The sequence below is a fragment of the Engraulis encrasicolus genome, chromosome 10, assembly GCF_034702125.1.
Source record: "Engraulis encrasicolus isolate BLACKSEA-1 chromosome 10, IST_EnEncr_1.0, whole genome shotgun sequence".
Classification (NCBI taxonomy): domain Eukaryota; kingdom Metazoa; phylum Chordata; class Actinopteri; order Clupeiformes; family Engraulidae; genus Engraulis; species Engraulis encrasicolus.
Window position 1 is genome coordinate 49,006,643 of NC_085866.1, and position 2,500 is coordinate 49,009,142.

The 2,500-nt window shown below is 50.0% G+C and overlaps 1 protein-coding gene across 6 annotated transcripts in view; it reads right to left on the reverse strand.

Annotated features, from left to right (window-relative positions):
• sulf2b (sulfatase 2b) overlaps nt 1-2,500 on the reverse strand; it is a 376,002-nt gene that overhangs the window by 7,438 nt on the left and 366,064 nt on the right. For all 6 annotated transcript variants that reach the window (XM_063209170.1, XM_063209169.1, XM_063209167.1 and 3 more), the window contains 2 exons: nt 1,790-2,075; nt 231-501 (listed from right to left, as the gene is read on the reverse strand). In XM_063209170.1, coding sequence (XP_063065240.1) covers nt 231-501; nt 1,790-2,075 — 557 coding nt within the window. The remainder of the gene's footprint in view (nt 1-230; nt 502-1,789; nt 2,076-2,500) is intronic.

Genomic DNA, 2,500 nt, shown 5'->3' on the forward strand with positions numbered 1-2,500 from the left:
ACACGCACACACGCACACACGCACACACGCACACACACACACACACACACGGAAGCTGACGGGGTGGTGGGGATGGGGTGAGTGCAAAGTAATCAGATGTCCCGGGCCCAGGGAGACATGCACGCACGCACTCACTCACGCACGCACGCACGCACGCACGCACGCACGCACGCACGCACGCACGCACGCACGCACGCACGCACAAACCTATGTACACTGATCACACTAACCTGTGAGTAACCTTGATAGAGCTGGGCAGCGTGAGTCCATTGCTGTTGGGCGTCTGTGGGGGCCCGGTAACTGCCACGGCCACTCCCCCCATCCCGCTGAACTCCTCCTCCTCATTGTCCAGGGAGCCCGGGGCCCGGTTCTGGCTGCGGTTTCTGGGGGCCATGGGCTGGTAGGGGTCACCGAGGTCCACCGCGTACAGGTCACCTCCCAGCTCCATGGCAACGTCACGGGTGAAGCGGTTACGGGAGTAGCTCTTCAGAGCCTTTAGTTCTGATGAGCACAAACACAAATGTTAAGACATGTAATGAAAATAGATGCACGTATGCACACACACTCTCACACACACACACGCGCACACACACACACACGTAAGCACCCACGCACGCAAGCGCACGCACACACACACACACACACACACACACGCACGCGCACGCATATACACACACACACACGCACGCACACGCATATACACACACGTACACACACACACACACACACACACACACACACACACACACACACACACACACACACACACACACACACACACACACACACACACACACACACACACACACACACACACACACACACACACACACACACACACACACACACACACACCCAACAGTGGGGACATGTTGCTGGTATGTTGAACATGCACTTTCTCATAATGGCCACAGGGGGGCAGACAAATATCATAAATAGACAGCACATATTCAATGCAGGCACACCAGTGTGCTTTCAAATCTTTAGATTGGTAGAGTGAACTAAGATCAAATATTGAAGTAATATATCAACTGCTGACCAGTTCTATATTTCTGTATTGTACTGAAGTAAGATCAAAGATTGATGTACTGTAGGCCTACGTTTCAAACAGTTGGCCCTTTTATCACCCGCACATTTTAGAATGAACTACGTAATAATCAAATATTGCTGCCATACATCACATATTGAGGTCACCCGTCAACTGTTGTCCCATCTATGGATGAAATCACTGCAAGATAAATGTCTATGTGAAACAGGGGCCCCCCGTAACCACATCATAAAGGGTGGTTTATGCGCCGAAACCAGCCTGCCACCCCCTCGCCCCCCCATACAAAAATGAAATATCCAAATGCCCCCCAATGGCCCAAGGACTAAATAACTCCCCCTGGCGGGCTGTAGAGCCCCTGTTGAGAAACGCTAATGTAACAACTCTGCTCTACTAATATAATAACTGATGACTATGAGTATGTCCTAGATTTTAAGTCGCTTTGGTTAAAAAGCGTTTGCCGAATGCAATGTAATTTAATATGGGGCAGCCATAGCTCAATGATTAGAGTGCTGGCCTTTAAATCAGAGCGTTTGAGGTTCAAATCCCACCCTTACCAGAACCTTCATCCATGGCTGAAGTGCCCTTGAGCAAGTCACCTAACCCCACATTACTCCAGGGCCTGTAACAAATACCCTGTACCTAAATAACTGTTATTCGCTCTTGATAAATAAGCGTTGGCTAAATGTAATATAATGTAGTGTAATAATGTAATAATGTAATAATGTAATAACTCAGGCTTACTCTTCCTGGACAGCAGCTTGCTCTTCTTGAAGGGGTTGGGGCGGTAGACTGGCAGCCGGCAGTTGCAGCCGTCGGGTGGGCCGAAGGTGCGGGTGCTGGTGGTGGTGATGGTGGTGGTGGTGGTACTGGTGCTGATGCTACTGCTGCTGCTACTGCTGCTGCGTTGGTAGAGCTGAGCCTTCATGCTGGAGCCACTCTGGTTCTTACGCAGCGGAGAGGAGTTGGACATCCCTTTGCACTTGTAGAGGCGCAGCTTGCCCGTGGCATCCTCCACACACTGCCATTTCTGTGGAGAGAGAGAGAGAGAGAGAGAGAGAGAGAGAGAGAGAGAGAGAGAGAGAGAGAGAGAGAGAGAGAGAGAGAGAGAGAGAGAGAGAGAGAGAGAGAGAATATGTACATTTCCTTTACTTCAACCGTCCTATGGCCTAAGCATCAACTAATAGGAACAATCACTCCCCAAGCTCCTCTATTTAAATGTGGGAGTGGGTGAAAGAGTAAATGGGAGGGCGGGGGGGAGAGAGAGAGAGAGAGAGAGAGAGAGAGAGAGAGAGAGAGAGAGAGAGAGAGAGAGAGAGAGAGAGAGAGAGAGAGAGAGAGAGAGAGAGAGAGAGAGAGAGAGAGTTCTGTGTGGGGGAGGGGAGATAGAGAGATACATTTGATGTGTAATATTCCTTTATTGAGATGTCATGTGGACCAAGTGTCAACAACAAG